The 17,129-nt window shown below is 43.4% G+C and overlaps 1 protein-coding gene across 5 annotated transcripts in view; it reads left to right on the top strand.

Annotated features, from left to right (window-relative positions):
* Positions 1-17,129, top strand: part of cacna2d2a (calcium channel, voltage-dependent, alpha 2/delta subunit 2a) — a 1,072,053-nt gene that overhangs the window by 974,141 nt on the left and 80,783 nt on the right. For all 5 annotated transcript variants that reach the window (XM_063067752.1, XM_063067753.1, XM_063067751.1 and 2 more), the window contains 3 exons: positions 10,500-10,590; positions 13,216-13,278; positions 16,122-16,225. In XM_063067752.1, the coding sequence (XP_062923822.1) occupies positions 10,500-10,590; positions 13,216-13,278; positions 16,122-16,225 (258 nt within the window). The remainder of the gene's footprint in view (positions 1-10,499; positions 10,591-13,215; positions 13,279-16,121; positions 16,226-17,129) is intronic.

The following is a 17,129-nucleotide window of genomic DNA, read 5'->3' as shown; positions in this document are numbered from 1 at the left end:
GAAGAACTTGGCAACTTGCCCCAATGGCTATCATCCAGGAGCACTGTGGTGAAGCACTTTGAGAAGATGGCGATGAGAAGTGACCAGGATGCACACCAATTTTCCTACCATCTCAAAAGATCAACTGTGGATGTCATTTCATTGACTCAACCCTGGAACATCCAAACAGTAAAGGTTCATACATCAGGATGCTCTTCATTGAGTACAGCTCTGCATTCAATAATATAATACCCTTAAAATTAATCAATAAGCTTGAAGAAGTAGGCTTGTAGACCTTGTGCAACTGGATCCTCAATTTCCTCAGTCGCAAACCCAGTCAGCTTGGCAACAACGTATCCAGACACCATCAGCACAGGTACACCCCAAGGCTGTGTGCTTGCCCCCTGCTCTACATGTTTATACTTATAGATATGTGGCTAAGCACAACTCCAATTCTATACTAAGTTTGCTGATGACACCACTGTCATGGGTCAAATCAACAGAGGAGGGAGGGAAGGAGACTGAAAACTGGCTGAATGGTGCCACAACAACAACCTCTCACTGAATGTCAACAAGACCGAGGCACTGATTATTACTTCAGGAGGAAAAAACCGGAGGCTCATGAGGCAGTCCTCATCATGATATCAGACAGAGGCAGAGAGGGTCAGCAACTTTAAATTCCTCAGTGCCATCACTTCAGAGGATCTGTCCTCAATCCAGCATTTAAGTGCCATTATGAAGCAAGAACGCCAACACCTTAGTAGTTTGTGAAAATTGGGCATGACATTTAAAACTTTGACAAACCTCTATAGATGTGTGATGAAGAGTATATTGACTGGCTGCATTACAGACTGGTATGGAAACACCAATGCCCTTGAATGGAAAAGCCTACAAAAAGTAATGGATATAGCCCAGTCCATCATGGTAAAGCCTTCCCCTCTGCTAAGCACATCCTACATGGAGGAAAGGAAAGCAGCATCCATCATCACAGACCCCCACCACCCAGGCCATGGTCTCTTCTTGCTGCTGCCATCAGGAAGAAGGTAGGAGAGTCTCAGGACTCGCACCACCAGATTCAGGAACAGTTAAACATCAGCCTCAACCATCAGGCTCATGAACCAGAGGGGATAACTTCACACAACTTCACTCGTCCCATCACTGAACTGTTCCCACAACCTCTGGACTCAATTTCAAGAACTCTTCATCACAAGTTTGTGATATTTCTTGTTTATTTATCTATTATCATTTTTTTTCTCTTTTCGTATTTGCACAGTTTGTTGCTTTTTGCACACTTGCGTTTGTCTATCTTATTGGGTGCTAACTATGATTGATTCTATTGTGTTTCTTCTATTTAATGTGAACGCCTGCAAAAAATGAATCTCAAGGTTGTATATTGTGGCATATATGTACTTTGATAATAAATTTACTTTGAATTTTGAACTTCAAATTGGTCTCCCACCCAACCACCTTCCCCCTCACCAGGTCTCACCTATCACCTGCCAGCTTGTACTCCTTCCCCTCCCCCAACTTCCTTATTCTGGCTTTTCCCACTTCCTTTCCAGTCCTGATGAAGGGTCTCAGCCCAACTTCTTATTCCTTTCCATTGATGCTGTCTGGCTTGTTGAGTTCCTCCAGTGTGTGTTGCTTTGGATTTCCAGCATCTGCAGAATCCCTTGTGTTTATGGATATGGATTGCCTAATGTTAACGTAGCATGAAGTTAGCTGGCTCCTCAGCTTAGGCTGAACTTTGCCTTTCCAGTGCTTGATGTTGGGCACAGACTGTTTCATTATTTGTGAATGGAACTGAGATTGTGAGCACAGACCATCCCCTGGTCAAGTCAAGTTCAAGTTTGTCGTCATTCAACCTTACAGCTAAGTGAAACATCATTTCTTTGGGACGAAGATGCAAGCCATGGTACATATAGTCACACACAACCAGGTAGTTACAATCAAGCATACGCAGCCACAAGATAATGTTAGCACAAGTCCCTGAGTGGCGTGCCCTGAAAATTGACATGTTCACAGTTTGACATAAAGTCTGAACAACAGATTCCAATTTCTACTGATGTCCATAAGCCAATTTTGTCCATAATGCAGAAGGTAGACAAAAATTAATCAATATAGTAGCACACCTATAGTACATATAGTAGCAGTGTTGTAATGAACAGCTCAAAAGCCATTAACTTGACAAGTAAACAATTATTAAAGTGGAGAGGGAGTAAAGAAGCGAACAAACTTCTGACTTTACTAGTATTATGGGAGCTCTTATGCAGAGGTGTCTATGTCAGGTATATGTAACGTTGGGAGAGCTTGCGTCTCCACTTGATCTATTCTGGAAGGAAAGACTCCCTGATGAAACTGATAATGAGGCCCACTCCTCCACAAGTAGCCAAGTCCACTTTATTTCAGTTTGAGGAAGTCCTTCACTTGGAAATCCATGGGCGTCATTTGTTGTATCAGGTGGCCCCATGGCCTCTACATTAGTGAAACCCAACACAGGTTAGGGAATTACTTCATTAAGCACCTTCACTCAGGTTGCCACAACAGCCAGGATCTTCCAGTGGCCGCCAATTTTAATTCCATTTAACATTTCCATGCCAGCAAGTCTGTCAACAGCCCCCTCCATTGCTGAATCCAGGCTAGATGCAGACATAAAGAACCGCACCGCCTAGACTGCCTTGGTAGTCTCCAATCTGTCATCATGAATACCGATTTCTCTAACCTCTAAGCTCTAGTAACCACCCTCTTCTGTTCCTTCCCCCCTTTGTTTTCTATTGCCCCATTGTCCGTGTCACCCCTACTCTTTCTCCTTCCCCTCCCCTCAATCTGCCCATCATCCACCCTCTGGTTCCCCATCCCTTTCCCTTTATCTCATCGCCCATGGTCCCACTTCCTGTCCTATCAGATTCCATCTTCTTCTGCCTATCACCTCCCAGCTTCTGACATCTATCTCACTCTCACCTTCCTTCACTTGTGTAGCATCCCCCTCTCACCTGAATCCACCTAACGCCCACCAGCTCGTGCTCCATTTTCCACACTGGCTTCGGCCTTCCATCTTTCATTTAAAATGTTGCCCACCCATTTCCCTCCAAAGATGCTGTCTGACCTTCTGAGTTAGAGCATATGTAGAACATAAAACACTACAGCACACACTATAGGCCCTTTGGCCCTTGACGTTGTGCTGACCTTTTAACCTATTCAAAATTTCAAAGGTACAATTTAATGTCAGAGAAATGTAAACAATATACATCCTGAAATGCTTTTTCTTCGCAAACATCCATGAAAACAAAGAAGTGCCCCAAAGAATGAACGACAGATAAACATAAGAACCCCAAAGCCCCCCAGCCACCCCCCACCCCGGCGCGGAAGCAGCAATGAGCAACAATTCCCCCTCCCCCCACCAGCAAAAAAACAAGCATCAGCACCATCACTGAGCACTCAAGCATGAACAAAGCAAACAACAACTTGCAGTTACCCCAAAGACTTCGCATTACACCCATCATTCGACATACCACAGGTTCTCTCTCTCCCTAATCAGGAAGAAAAAGATGTCTCCATTTTCCCAGCGAGTGGGGAGACATAACAAACAACTCGCTGGTTTACGATGTTAAAAAGTCCGTTACATCCTTTTTTTTCAAGCTCTGTGCCCGAAGATCCCGGGTCTTTGGGCCCACAGCAGATATCCTGACTCCCCCAATGACATACGGGTCTCCTGTCGTGACACTGACCCTCGATCCGCCCATCTCCAGAGCCCCAAGACCTTAGGCTTCCAAACAAACACTAGGCCGCCTCCCAGGCCAACCCCTTGGCGTGCCAAACAATGGCCAGTCCTGAAATCCCGAGAATGGGTCCAATTCCCACAAAGAACCGAAGTTAGCGTGTAACTCCAAGTCAAGGTCTTCAAAAGTACCCTGAAAGGGAAAAATAAAGATATTAAAGATGGAAATAGAGCTGTTTCCAAAGATGCAAGCAAAGGAGTTGCCGTTTAGCGCCATCTTAATTCCACCTCCGTCTCTAAAATCAACCTAACACTTACCTCCTGCAAAAACCATGCATTTTTCTGTCATCCATGCCCGTGTTAAAGAGTTTCTTAACTGTGCCTAATGTACATTACCCCTAGCAATGCATTCCATGCACCCACCACTCTCAGTGTAAATAACCTACACCAACACCACCCCTCCCACCATTCTCTAGCACTGCATGTGTTGCTCCAGATTTCCAGTGAGTGCAGTCTTCCTGTGTCTTCCCTTGACTCTGTTTTAAAGGCAGCTGGAGGAGCTCTCCAGCCACTCCTGACTGTGGGCAGTCTCCTTCCTAATTCACACCGGCCAAAATGAGTCATTGTCTATCAAACACCAGCAACCTGCCTCTGCCATCATTTTCTAATCAAGCTTTGTGTGAGGCTGCTGCCAGAATACCGCACGACAGGCACGTTGTCAGCACATTCCATCAACTTTCATGATTGAAATTTGACCATTTTACTTTTCCTCCATTCATCTTTCAGCCCTTTTTATATCCCGCCCTTGATTTCCCTAAGAAAATGGTAGTGAGCCATCTTCTTAGACTGCTGCAGTCAGTTTGCAACAGCAGAAGCTGGCAAGATCATTTCGAGGGCGCATCAGAGTCATTGCCATGTCTGAGTCACACAGGACAGAATCAGGCCCTTCATCCCATCTACTATCAAGTACCTATTTATATGGCATGGTACCCAGCAACCCGGGTTCAATTCCTTCGCTGTCTATAAGATGCTTGAACGTTCTCTCAGTGACCGTGTGGCTTTCCTCCAGGTGCTCTGATTTCCTCCCTTATTCCAAAGGTGTATGGATTAGTAGGTTAATTGGTCATTGTAAATTGTCTCCAACCCTCCACGGCAATACGTGGCGAAAAACAGGAGCAGACGATGTTTGAATTTGTTAGGGTATTTTATTGAGGGTGGGTTAATTTAGATGTTATTAGGCAGAAACTTGGGAGTGTAAATTGAAAACAGATGTTATCAGAGAAATGCATAGCAGAAATGTGAAGATTGTTTGGGGACCACTAGAATGAGGTTCCAGATGGGTTTGTCCCATTGAGTCAGGGAAAGGATGGTAAGGTGAAGGAACCATGGTTGACAAGAGAGCTAGGACATTTAGTCAAGAGGAAGAAAGAAATATAAGGTGTAAGAAGCAAAAATCAGACAGAGCTTGTGACTGTGAGACTTACAAGGTAACCTGAAAAGCATTAAAGGAACTTGGAAGAGCTAGAAAGGGACACAAGAAGGTCTCAGTGAGAAGGAGTAAGGAAAACTCCAAGGTGTATAAGATGATGAGAGGTATTGATCATGTGGATAGTCAGAGGCTTTTTCCCAGGGCTGAAATGGTTGCCACAAGAGGACACAGGTTTAAGGTGCTGGGGAGTAGGTACAGAGGAGATGTCAGAGGTACTCACAACATACTGGAGGAACTCAGCAGGTCAGGCAGCATCCATGGAAATGATCAGTCAACGTTTCGGGCCAGAACCCCTTCGTCAGGACTGATCGTTTCCACGGATGCTGCCCAACCTGCTGAGTTCCTCCAGAGTGTTGTGAGTGTTGCTTTGACCCCAGCATCTGCAGAGTATATTATGTTTAAGATGCAGGGGTAAGTTTTTTACTCAGAGAGTGGTGAGTGCGTGGAATTGGCTGCCAGCAACGGTGGTGGAGGAGGATACAATAGGGTTTTTTAAGAGGCTTTTGGATAGGTACATGGAGCTTAGAAAAATAGAGGGCTATAGGTAAGCCAAGTAATTTCTAAGGTAGGGACATGTTTGGCACAACTTTGTGGGCTGAAGGGCCTGTATTGTGCTGTAGGTTTTCTATGTTTCTATATGTTCTACACATTTGTGAAGAGCATGAGGATGAGTAGAATGAGGGGAGGATCACTCAGGGAATGTGCCTGGAAGAATAGATAGGGGAGATCCTTAATGAATACTTTGTTTCAGTGTTCACCAAAGAGAGGGTCTTGACAACACAGAACAGGCTCATGTGCTGGTGCATGTTGAGATTAAGAAAGAGGTAGTGTTGGAGCTTCTAAAAAACATTGGGTAGGTATGTCACCCCAACTTCCCACCACCATACCAGAGGGAGCATTCCCTTTATCTCTTTATCCTTACTTACAACCCCATAAGCCACGGTAGCCAGCACATCATTCTCCATAACTTACGAAAAAGAGGATGTCAGAATAGATAAGTCTCCGGGGCCAGAAGGTTTGGAAATGAGAGAAAAGATTGCTGGGGCACTGACAATAAGTTTTGTGTTAAACCTGATCACAGAAGTGGTAACAAGGGTTGCAGAATAGCAAAACTTGTTCTGTTGTAATGAGGATGAAGGATTCTGGTCTTTAAATCCATGATTTTTTTTACAAGTCAGGAAAGAGGCATGAAACTTGTTGCTTTGCGCTAAGAAAACTGAACAGATAGTCACAAAGAAGGTTTAAGATTCAAGAATATGACGCCTAGCACTAAACAGCTACTTTATACCCAGAGATAAGAAAAACTCCATTTAAGGCACATTTAAGTACATTTATTATCAAATTATTTGTACTTTATACAACCTTGAGATTCTACAGTTAATAATAATTAACAAATAAGAAAATACTTATTCAATACTGCAGTAAAAACTAACCAATAAGAAAATACTTGTTCACTTAGTGAAGAACAAAGAAGCTTCCAGAATTATACTTTATATAGCTACGAGAGACATATTAAACTGTTTAGCATATAAAGACTACCTCAAATACAAGCAGATAATTAATTGCTAAATCGCATAGCAACTTCCCCCTCACCTGATTTCACTTGCCAGCTTCCTCTCAGCCCACCTTCTTATTCTGGCTTCTTCTCCCTTCCTTTCTAGTCCTGATGAAGGGTCTCTACCTGAAGCATCAACTATTTATTTCTCTCAATAGCTCCTGCCTGACCTGCTGAGTTCCTCCAACATTTTGTGGGTGTTGCTGTGGAACACCAGTGTCTGCACTATCTCTTGTGCACACTGAGAGTTGAAAAAAGGGAATAATCTAAATAGTTCCACTTTGACTCGCATTGGCCTTCCACCATTCTCCTGTATATTCATAAGAATCTATATTACCCTGAATTAGAATCAGATTTATTATATGTTGTGATTCTTTTTGTTTTGAGGCAGCAGCCTAGAACAAAATATAAAAATTACTATGAATTACAACAAGAATATATATAATAAAAAATAAGCAGTACAAAAACGAGATCAAATTAGTGAGGTAGTGTACAAGGGTTCATGGGACCTTTCGGAAATCTGATGGCAGAGAGGAAGAAGCTACTCTTACAATGCTGAGTGTGTGTCTTCAAGGTTCTGTACCTCCTCCCTAATGGTAATAATGACAAGAGGGCACGTGGGTGGTGAGGGTTCTTAATGTTGGATACTGCCTTTTTGAGGCATCTCCTTTTGAAGATGAACTCAATGGTGGGGAGACTTGTAACCATGATGGAGCTGACTGACACTGCAATCCTTTCCAAATCCTATGCAGTGGCCTCTCCATACCACACAGTGATGAATGTTTGCCACAGTGCATCCAGAGTCTTTGTGACATGCCAAATCCCCTGAAACTCTTAATGAAATATAGCTGCCTTCTTCATAATTACATCGACATCCTGGGCCAGGACAGATCTTTGCAGATGTTGACAACCAGGAACTTGAAGCTGCTCACTCTTTCCTCTGTGGACCCTTGACAAGAATTTTAGTGTGTTCTCTCAATTTCTCCTTCCTGACGTCCACAATCAGTTCCTTGGCCTTACTGATATTGAGTGCAAGGTTGCTGGTGCAACACTACTCAACCTCACTCCTCAATCTACCTCACTCCTGTATGCCTGTATGCTTTTTAAAATTGTCTCACAGACTGTTGCTTAATCTAGCCTTAAACAGTGACACTATGTTCTCTAATTAGCCTAATTTAAATACAGTGACTCTCTGATCTTTCTGATTAACCATAACTCAACACTAAGATCCAAAGCAGCAAAATTTCTGCTCATCTTTCCAGGCAAGGACACATCGCCTAACTGAATGAATCACTCTTGGTCTTTCAGAATCAGAATCGGGTTTATTACCACTGACTTGCATGATATAAAAGTTGTTGACTTGTGGCAACAGTACAGTGGAAAGACAAGAAAATAAATGATTGTAAATTACAAAAAGAAATATATGGTGCAAAAATAAGGAATAACAATATAGTGATATCACCATATATAACGATATAGAAACATAGAAACATAGAAAATAGGTGCAGGAGTAGGCCATTCGGCCCTTCGAGCCTGCACCGCCATTTATTATGATCATGGCTGATCATCCAACTCAGAACCCAGCCTTCCCTCCATACCCCCTGACCCCTGTAGCCACAAGGGCCATATCTAACTTCCTTTTAAACATAGCTAATGAACTGGCCTCAACAGTTTGCTGTGGCAGAGAATTCCACAGATTCACCACTCTCTGTGTGAAGAAGTTTTTCCTAACCTCGGTCCTAAAAGGCTTCCCCTCTATCCTCAAACTGTGACCCCCTCGTTCTAGACCTCCCCAACATCGGGAACAATCTTCCCACATCTAGCCTGTCCAATCCCTTTAGGATTTTATACGTTTCAATCAGATCCCCCCTCAATCTTCTAAATTCCAACGAGTACAAGCCCAGTTCATCCAGTCTTTCTTCATATGAAAGACCTGCCATCCCAGGAATCAATCTGGTGAACCTTCTTTGTACTCCCTCTATGGCAAAGATGTCTTTCCTCAGATTAGGGGACCAAAACTGCACACAATACTCCAGGTGTGGTCTCACCAAGGCCTTGTACAACTGCAGTAGTACCTCCCTGCTCCTGTACTCGAATCCTCTCGCTATAAATGCCAGCATACCGTTCGCCTTTTTCACCGCCTGCTGTACCTGCATGCCCACTTTCAATGACTGGTGTATAATGACACCCAGGTCTCGTTGCACCTCCCCTTTTCCTAATCGGCCACCATTCAGATAATAATCTGTTTTCCTATTTTTGCCACCAAAGTGGATAACTTCACATTTATCCACATTAAATTGCATCTGCCATGAGTTTGCCCACTCACCCAACCTATCCAAGTCACCCTGCATCCTCTTAGCATCCTCCTCACTGCTAACACTGCCACCCAGCTTCGTGTCATCCGCAAACTTGGAGATGCTGCATTTAATTCCCTCATCCAAGTCATTAATATATATTGTAAACAACTGGGGTCCCAGCACTGAGCCTTGCGGTACCCCACTAGTCACCGCCTGCCATTCTGAAAAGGTCCCGTTTATTCCCACTCTTTGCTTCCTGTCTGCTAACCAATTCTCCACCCACACCAATACCTTACCCCCAATACCGTGTGCTTTAAGTTTGCACACTAATCTCCTGTGTGGGACCTTGTCAAAAGCCTTTTGAAAATCCAAATATACCACATCCACTGGTTCTCCCCTATCCACTCTACTAGTTACATCCTCAAAAAATTCTATGAGATTCGTCAGACATGATTTTCCTTTCACAAATCCATGCTGACTTTGTCCGATCATTTCACCGCTTTCCAAATATCATGTCAATGGGTTTGTGGACTGTTCAGAAATCTGATGGCAAAGGTGAAGGTGAATTTTTTGAATGCGAGTCTTCAGTTCCTTTATCTCCTTGCCGGTGATGGCGACAAGAAGAGCCCATGCCCCAGATGGTGAGAGTCCTCAGTTTTGGATCCTGTCTCTTGAAGTCCTTGATGGTGAGGAGCATTGTGCTCATGCTGGATTTGGCTGTTTTACAACCCTTTGCAGCCTCTTGCGATCTTGTGCATTGGAGTCTGCAGGTTGTGATGTGACCAGTCAGAAAGTTCTCCATTGAACATCAGTAGAAATTTAAAGAGTTTGTGTGCCAATCTCTGTCCAAAAGGCATGATTACAAGCCATTTCATTTTTCATCTGGAGGCAAACTTTTGGAAAAGAGCAGGAGTGGATTCTTTCAAGAAAGAGTTAGATAGAGCTCTTAAAGGGATATGGGGAGAAGCCAGGAAAAGGGTACTGATTGTGGATGATCAGCCATGATCACAGTGAATGGCAGTGCTGGCTTGAAGGGCTGAACGGCCTACTCCTGCACCTATTGTCTATTGTCTACTGTCTATTGAGTGTCTCAGAAGGGATTATTGTAGGAGATAGAAGCTTCAATGCCCTAACTAGAGCTCAAGCCTCTGTTCAGCAGGTGGTATCTTTTTTGAGAGTGCCTTTTAGTAAAGTCAGCCACACCCCATGTCTAAGAATTATTCAAAGGGAACTGTGTGTCCTTATTATAGGCATCACAGTAAATGGTACATAGAACATGTTCTATGTCCACTGTAAATATTACATAGAACATGTCCTAAGTCCACAGTAAATAGTGTTCTCCTGTTCACTCTAGGGAAAGTCAAACTGAGATTCCAGTTTGATAACCTCAGTGTAGATTGCAACAGGACTGAGCTCAGAAACCTCTTCGTAACATTCCACCTCGTCTCTATATTTCTGCAGGTGAATCCGACCTGATCTATAATCTGATCTTGGATTCAGGAATCACTGCCAAGCTAGTGGAGAAGGTCTGGAAGAATCACGACTTGCACACGTAAGTTCTTGGTGTTGCAGGACTTACTGAGGCAGGATAACAGAAGGGAGCAGGGCTATTGCCACCCTGGATGGCAGTGTTGCAGGGTGACAATGACACGGCAGCACGGGAGACACTGCGGTGAACTAAAAGTGCATTGTTCCAGCTCCCCGGTGATTTGCTAGTTCAGATGGAATTTAAACGGAGGTGAGGCTCCTGTCACAATTCCTGATCTGTATTGAATCAGAGGTTAAATTAAAATTAAATCAGAGGAATCAAAGATACACTCACTAGTAACAGCCTTCATTTATATAGCATCTAATATGTGGTGAGACACTCTCAGGAAAAGTTTCTGTTGTGTGATTCCTGCAGTCAGTGTCGTCACCTGCCATACCCACTCGGCTGCAGAACACATGGGCATTCCTGCTGAGCAAGGGCAGGCTGAATATGTGAGGATCCAACCCTTGTCATTGCCACAGCACTTCAGAGTTACCATTCCCCTCTCTGCAAGCAGAACAAGGCTTTTTGTTGAAATAAAGCCATCAAATCAAAGAAGCCAGTCTCTGATTCCTGGAACAATACTAGGAGATTCAAGGCCCAATGAATATTGTGTGAATCTGACTGGACGGCTACCTGCAGATCGGCCAATTGTTTTTGAAATTGATTCTTTCTGTATTGGCTGCAAGTAGTTCTAGGATGAGAGAGGTAATCTGTAAGGGAAGAAGATGGGCCTGCCCACAGAGAGAGGACCAGTAGAGTGCTCTTCCTGCTTCTACATTCATTTATTCTTTCTGTCTCCTCTCTCTGCTGGCAGCCGGCAGCCCTGCTGAGACCACTGGATAAGAGCGGGTTTGCTCAAGCAAGGCCAGCCATTGGCCAGCAACCGACAGAGCAGACCAGGTCTCGGTACGCAACCCTTGGCTGCTTCAGTCTCTTCTCCTGACTTACCCAATGTGATCAATAGTGAAGATGCATGGTGTGGACGCTTGCATGATTTTTGACTGCAAATTGGACAGGTTAATTGTTGGATTTGTAGACCAGTAATGCCGAGTGTAGAGAAAGGCCTATAATACGGACAACATAATGTATTTTTATATAAACTCAGTGCACCGAGTTTGTATTGGCTTTTTTGAACATTCCCATCAATCTCTCACTTCTGTAATCTATTCACCGTCCAGATTCCTCTCCCACCACTATCTCTAAAGGGTAACTTGGCATGTGAGAGGAAACCGGAGCATCTCAAGGACATGCGCAATTAGAGAGAGAAAAGCAACCTCCACCCATGGGTAGGGTAGTACCCTGGAGCCCTGAGGTTGCAGCACTAACTGATCTAGCACTCTGAAATGAACTGATATCCAGGCAATCCCTGTCTACTTGGTGCAGCATTTAACATGGCAGCAACTGTAGGGCCCAATCAGTCAGTCAGACACAATGTGAGCCCACCTCAGAATTCACTAACCCTTTAAAAGCAACACCAAATTAGGGGGTCGCATCAGGTCTCTAGCCACTAACAGACACCACACCCACTCTGTCATCAGCTCTGTTTGGCAAGAACTAGATGAGCTGAAGACCGTGTTTCTGTGCCGTAATGCCTTATGAGTTTCACTCCCTGCCAACCAACACCCACACCATTTCCTCAGCAATGCGACTGAACCTGATGCAGGGTCTGGTGCTGCCCTGTGCACCAGGAGTCAGGGTTCAATACTGACCATGAGTGCTCTCTGCATGAGGGTGCATGATCTTTCTGCGACCTTGTAGGATTCTGCCCATTTCCCAGACGTGCTGGAAGTTCATTCGATGGTACACTGCTCCTAGTGTGGATTTGTGTCAGGAAGGAGTTGCTGAGAATGTGAGAGTGAAAAGGGTGCAGGAAATGAGGGAAATGGTCTCAGGTGGCTTCTCTGTTGAGAATTACCATGTACTCAATGGCTGAATCCCTCTTCTGTGTATGAATAAGTAGATATGTTACCTGTGGGAATGCACTTTTCACCAGATATGCTTAAACTAATTGACTTTGCCAATTTATGTATAGTTAAACTTACTTTGCGTTGATTGTAACTAAGGCAATCGTTCCAAAGTGGCATGGAGTAAGAAACTCAAATAGTCATACAAGAATTTTACAGATATGTTCAAAGCTAATCAGAACTGTGAGTCCACTGGCGGATGAGATCGTCTTGAAGATTTAACTCATTTTGACTCTTCCCTCTTCTCCACTCCTTATATCCCACTCTCATCCTCTTTCTGGGTTTCTCTCTGTCTCGGTGTGTGTGTGTATGTGTGTGTGTGTCTGTGTGTGTGTTTGAGTGTGTGTTGGTGTGTGTGTTTGAGTGTGTGTTGGTGTGTGTGTGTTGGTGTGTGTGTGTGCGTGTCTGTTTGCGTGTGTGTGTGTGTGTGTGTGTGTTGGTGTGTGTGTGTCTGTGTGTTGGTGTGTGTGTGTCTGTGTTTTGGTGTGTGCATCTCTGTCTGTCTGTCTCACTCTCTACCTCTCTTCTACATCATTTCTATCTCTATGTTTCATTCCATCCTCTTACTCTGTCTATGTTTGAACTCTCCATGTGCTGTCGGTCTCCTTTCACCTCAATCTGTCTCATTATCTCCTGACGTTTATCCTCCCATTCCTTTTTCCTTCTTAAACCCATTATTTAGGCTGGGTTTGCTTGCAGTCTTCGTAGCCACAGATGGAGGAATCACAAGATTATTTCCAGCCAAGTGAGTATCCAGTTTTTCTTTATTTATTTATTTAAACAATTTGACTGTGAAACAGAAGATAGAACATAGAACATTACAGCACAGTCCAGGCCCTTCAGCCCACAATGTTGTGGCAACCTTTTAACTTACTCAAAGATCATTCTAATGCTTCCCTCCCATATAGCCCTCCATTTTCCTATCATTCGTGCATTTTTTAAAAAAAAGTTTTCAAGAAAACATAGTGCATCTTCCTCTACCACCACAAACGAGCAGCCTCTTCTGCCAACTCACGGACCAATAGTCCATTATATTGGAGGGTCAGGAGTTAGGCACAGACAGACCTGGGTATATGAGGGCAATTCCATTCCTTTCATGCCTAAGAGCTGCAAGGTGTTTAATGATTATCTAGTAATTGTATGCTTACCAGTGCTCCAGGGTCTGATTCCAGGTTGCTTAATGTCCTGAACTTAGACTCCAAATGCTTATTATGAATACACGTATTCAAAATCAACAGTTCAGATTGCAACATACATACAAAATGCCAACCATTACGTAAATGGACTCTGTGTAAAAAGTTCACCAAGACAGAAAATGACCTTTGGAAAAGCACAATTGCTCAGAAATTCAGCACACTGACCTCCATAGTTACAATACACTGATGCTCCACAACACACTGACCAAACTTTACTGAACATGGTAAAATCTTAGATGACAGCAGAGACAGGTGGCTAGCCGCACAACATGAGCACTTAGGGCTATTCAATAGTGCTCTCAGATTCAGAGTCAGGCTCATTATCACTGATGGTGTGGTGAAATATTTTGTTTTGTGGCAGCAGTACAGTGCAATACAAAAATATCATACATTTCCCTACACTAAATTCCATCTGCCACTTCTTTGCCCATTCGCCCAATCTGTTGAAGTCCTTGTACAGACTCCCTGCTTCTTCAACCCTTCCACCTATCTTAATATTGTCTGTAAACCTGCTCACAAAGCCAATTCCTTCATCCAAATCATTGACATACAACATGAAAAGAAGCGATCCCAACACCAACCCCTGCAGCACTCCACTAGTCACTGGCAGTCAACCAGAAAAGGCCACCTTTATTCTCACTCTATGCCTCCTGCCAATCAGCCAATCAATCTCCTTTTTAGTACCTTTCTCGTAATACCATAGGCTCTTATTTTGGTTAAGCAGTCTTATGTGTGGCACCTTGTCAAAGACCTTCTGAAAATCCAAATAAACAACATCCACTGACTCTCCTTTGTCTAATTAAGCTGCTTGTAAGAATCAGATTGCCCCTGGTGTTGCCATCTATCTTGGAATTAGACTTTCTCTTCGAATGGCACTGTCCCATGAACTTACAATGTCTCTTCGAACTACACTGCCCCTTCCAAATTATGATGACTAATGCCCAAGTCTCTCCCTTTCTTTCACGTCTCAAGTACAACTTCCAAAGCAAGTTAAAGGAACTGTGGAAAATTTAAAATAAGTTCTCAATTAGTAGTTGGATCATTTCATGTTTTTATCAAGTTGGGTGTTTGGATGTGTTGACTCAGAGGGAGACTCTGGGTAAGGTGTTGGGATATTTTCAGAACTCTTTAAAAGCATCTGGAATAAAAGATTTGCCCAAACAAGAGAAACTCTGTGGATGCTGGAAATCCAAGCAACACACACAAAATGCAGGAGGAACTCAGCAGGCCAGGCAGCATCTATGGAAAAGAATACAGGCGACGTTTCAAGCTGAGACGAATCCTGATGAAGGACCTCAACCCAAGATGTCGACTGTTTACTCTTTTCCATAGATGCTGCCTGGCTTGCTGAGTTCCTAAAGCATTCTATGTGTATTGTTTAAAAGATTTATCCACATTCTCTCATTGATAGAGTGGGGGTCTCTGCAATATGCTGCATTGATAGTTCACTCATTTTAAATTTCAAAATGAGCTCCTTTGTCTTGAATTTCAGTGGTGCATTATAAGCCTTCTGTCATCACACACACAAAGTCCTGGAGGACTTCAAAGGTCAGGTAGTTTCCATGGAGGGAGATGGAGGATGGTTTGGTCTGCAGATAAAAGGGAAATAGTATAAAGAGGTGGAGGCAAGGGGTAGATCCAGTTGAGGGGCTGATATGCAGAAAGAGGGCCACTACTTTGTCATAGGGTTTGGAGACTTACGTGCCTCAGTGACCCAGACAGCTATGTTGGCTGGAGTCAGAGCTTTCTGCTTTGGCACTTGGTAGGTCACCTATGCCAAACAGGTGAAAAGGTAGAGGCCAGACTAAAAGTAGTCCACCAGTCCTCCAGTTTGGGGGTTCAGCTCAGGGCTAACAACCTGACTGGCCAAAAAAATTTGTTTGGGGAACAGCAATGAAGAAACTTTCTATATCTGTGTGCAACAATATGGACAGAGATGGAGGATCTTCATTGCTGCCCTAAATGCCAGCGGCATAACGGGCAGAAAGTTAGTAAGGAGGGAAAAGAGTGGGAATGAGAGGTGGAAGTGGCAAAGGGCTGAAGCTGGTGGAATCTGACAGGAGAGGAAGGTGGAGCATGGAATGAAGGGAAGGAGGTGTGGAGAGTGACTAGTCTAGATGAAGGGTCCCAATCCAAAAAATCAATTGTGCATTTCCCTCCAGATGCTACCTGACCCACCGTGTTCTCAGGTGTGTACAAAGTTTCTGTGATACTGCGTGGTCACAACCATAATGGACAAGACTCGGGGTGATCTAGGCACGTTAAATCAAACACCTTCCCCATGTCATAAATTTTCTTAGGTTCTCTGTCCTTCTTAGCTGGGATTCTTGAAACATACATAATGTGGACAGTAGAAACATCTTACCTAGCACTGAGTTATGTGTGTTTACAGGGCTGCTGAAGATTGGATTGAAGACCCAGAGCCTTTCAGTGCAAGCTATTACAGGCGAAGCTTAGACAACACTGGTTTCATCTTCAGTGCACCGTATAGGGAACGTATGTGTCCTAAGGAGATACCAAGCTCAATGTTTACATTTTATTTTTAATGAGGAGTTTGCGAATCATTTGTTATTCACCTGACGACATTGTTATCAGTATCTCTGAAACTCCTCAAAGGCCAACCCATACATTTGACATGAATTGATTCCATTAACATAGCATTCTTCCACTTTAAGTAATGTACGTTAATTGAAAGTTCAACAGTGAATTGGTAGAATATATTTGATGCTTTGAAAGGGCCCTGATTGGTGCATTAATAGATTAGCTTTCAGTTTGGAGATAACAGAGGGTAATAGGAAGTTCCAGAGTCTCTGCTGGGATTGATTGAGGCTTCCACAGCATCTTAGAGCAAGATTAACAGAAGGTCCACAGAAAGTCAATCTGCAATGATTGTGGATCTCACATTGTTCTATTCTAAGTTTAATGTAGAGGCCCATATAGTAGAATTGGAGGGTCCAACATAGGTTCAAATGGGGGTTAATAAGGGATCTTACACAAGATTCTTTGAGGGGCTTTATTAAAGAATTCCATTTTTAGAAGGTCCAACAGAGACTTGTTCAGGGATTAATACAGCAACCCACAGAGAATAAATTGGAGTGGTTATTTTAAAGGTTTCTATAAGTTTTAACCTGAAAATCCCACACAGAGTTGAGTGGAATTAATAGTCCAATAGTGTGTGATTAATAGAGGGTTGTCAAGTGGGTTGACAAAGATTCCAGTAGTCTTAGTGTAATCAGGGCTCACAATGACTTAAATAGGGTGTTTCATGAAGGATCGCACAACATTGCAACGTGAGATTAATAACAGAAATTCAGATGGGGGAATTATTAGAGGGTTCTGTTTTTATTTTATTTTTAATGAGGACTTTGCAAATCATTCAATATTGACCTGCAAACAATGT

The sequence above is a fragment of the Mobula hypostoma genome, chromosome 15, assembly GCF_963921235.1.
Source record: "Mobula hypostoma chromosome 15, sMobHyp1.1, whole genome shotgun sequence".
In the NCBI taxonomy this organism is placed as follows: domain Eukaryota; kingdom Metazoa; phylum Chordata; class Chondrichthyes; order Myliobatiformes; family Myliobatidae; genus Mobula; species Mobula hypostoma.
Note: the sequence above shows the minus strand (reverse complement) of the source record. Positions and strands in the feature narration are given on the sequence as shown.